The following is a 2,111-nucleotide window of genomic DNA, read 5'->3' as shown; positions in this document are numbered from 1 at the left end:
AATTCAACAGAAATTAAATCAGAATACTTTCGAGAAAATTTCTTTAAAATTATGTTTGCTAAAAAATCGGGCGAAAAATTATTACCCGAAAAAAGGTAAAATATTATGACGATTATATATTACCCGGCTTCGTCGGCGAGAAGTTGCAGAAAAACTTTATGATTGCCGCGAATGCGCTCTTCGGTGGTCGCATGCTTCTTAGAACAAAATACGGGGATGAGGTGCTCTTCAGGATTGAACTGAAGAAAGAAAAATTTCACCATGTGGGAAAATATGCACATGATTAACTACATGTGTTGTCGCGACAGTATGAAAATTCTGGGAGGAAATTCTGTGGAATTTTTTAATGGTTTCTGTACATTTCTACCAAAATTTTCTATAATTAGTGAGAAAAGCGATCAAATATTTTAACACTGGCAGGAATTGAACCCGGGTCGTTCGAGAGACCTACCTTGAACGCTGCCCTCTCCTCGTTACTCTGCAGATGACGACACAAATTGGGCAGAATGGCAACCGGACGGTCCACTCGCACCAATTTCTCATGTATTTTACCATCATGAGAATACACTACTTTGCCAGCTAGCCCGAGACCACGATCAAACCAAGTGTGCCACAAGCCGCCACCATAAGGGGTGACACCGAGTTGCAGCATACCCTCTGATTCTCTCGCCGAATTCGGACGCAAACGCAAACAAGGAGAATCTGTGTGGGTACCAATAATGACCATACTTGAAGTGGAAGGGTCGAAGTCTTTGCCAATAACGAAGGAGAAGACTTCGCAACCGTCACGAATGGTGTAGTATTTGCCGCCTCGTGAGAGATGCCAATTGTCCCGCTCGCTAAGGCGCTTAAAACCGGCGTTTTTGAGGAGCTTTTCGCATTGAAGAACTGAATGGTAAGGAGAACCGGTTTGATCGACAAACTTTTTGAATGCTGAAGCTGCGGCGGTGGGGAAGTTAACCATGGAAAGATGAGGGGATAAAACAGACGAACTTGGGGGGAAAATTGTGGTAATTCAAAATTCGAATTAAAAATTTATAGTAATTTCATTCCAGGAGGTATTTTATCGATAAACTACTATACGTTGGTGATAAATAGTAATTATAAATATTGGAGTTTCACTCTAGTGATATGAAAAAACACTAGTGATAAAACATCTCACATTTCACTTTGCGGGAAAAAAATCGCATTTTTCTCCTAAAGTGTTACGACATTTCACGTAAAACGGGTTGTGACCCTAATGATATGAAAAATACTTGTGAAAAATATATTTCACGACTACTGCATATCACCGCGAATATCGCGTTTTTCACCGAGTTTTACGCCACTTCACGTAAAACGGGTTGTTGTGAAACTCCATTCTACAATAGTGCATATTCATAACGATTGATGATACTATTCATTGGTGACTATAAATAAAGCATTTCATCAGATTCTAATACTATATATACCCCACATAGCGTTCTTGGCACTATGATTATAAACGGTGTAAATGAGCTAATATGAGAAGTGATGGAAAGTTGGTAACTTCCTCGCGGATCGTTTTTAAGCTCGTGTGAAGCTATTTCCGAGTACATGCTATAGTCAGGTGCCGAAACTAGACCTAATCCGTATCTTGCAATACCGACCTCAAGATACCCGAATATATAATCTTAGCGCCCCAGAAGTAGAATGGCTAGCGGAATTGCAGGATAGTTTCCCTGCAACTTGCATGAAAAGCGCAATTCGCGCGACAATCTCGAGGAGACTTCCAACAAATTCGAGACGATGCGATACTGTGATGGATGGGAGTTTCGGAGTGTGACGTAGTTGGTTGCAATTTAGAGAACGGAATGTGCGTGAATCGGTTATCATAAGGATGATACGTTTGATGTAATCATCTGTTGTTTGTGTGATAAGGCACTTTGGGAAGAATCAGTTATCATGTAAAGAGATGAATTTTGATGATGGTGGTCAGTTAGTTTCGATTCATACATCAGATGTACCGGACTGTAGCGTGCGGAATTGGTATTGTCATGATCGGGTGAGTAATCATCACAGATGGAATGTCGAATGTCCCCCTCAGGGCCTTGCAAGGCTGCAGTGAACATGCTCAGCGCGATGTAAGGAGA

At 41.2% G+C, this 2,111-nt stretch overlaps 1 protein-coding gene across 1 annotated transcript; it reads right to left on the bottom strand.

Moving 5' to 3' along the window:
• Positions 1 to 169: 169 nt before the first annotated feature.
• Pmar_PMAR028811 (conserved hypothetical protein) lies at positions 170 to 964 on the bottom strand (the record flags this gene model as incomplete). Its single annotated transcript, XM_002764415.1, has 2 exons — positions 170 to 239; positions 452 to 964. Coding segments are annotated over 2 exons (583 nt in total), but the record flags the coding sequence as incomplete, so codon positions are not given.
• Positions 965 to 2,111: the final 1,147 nt, after the last annotated feature.

The sequence above is a fragment of the Perkinsus marinus genome (assembly GCF_000006405.1).
Source record: "Perkinsus marinus ATCC 50983 genomic scaffold scf_1104296977512, whole genome shotgun sequence".
NCBI lineage: Eukaryota > Perkinsozoa > Perkinsida > Perkinsidae > Perkinsus > Perkinsus marinus.
Note: the sequence above shows the minus strand (reverse complement) of the source record. Positions and strands in the feature narration are given on the sequence as shown.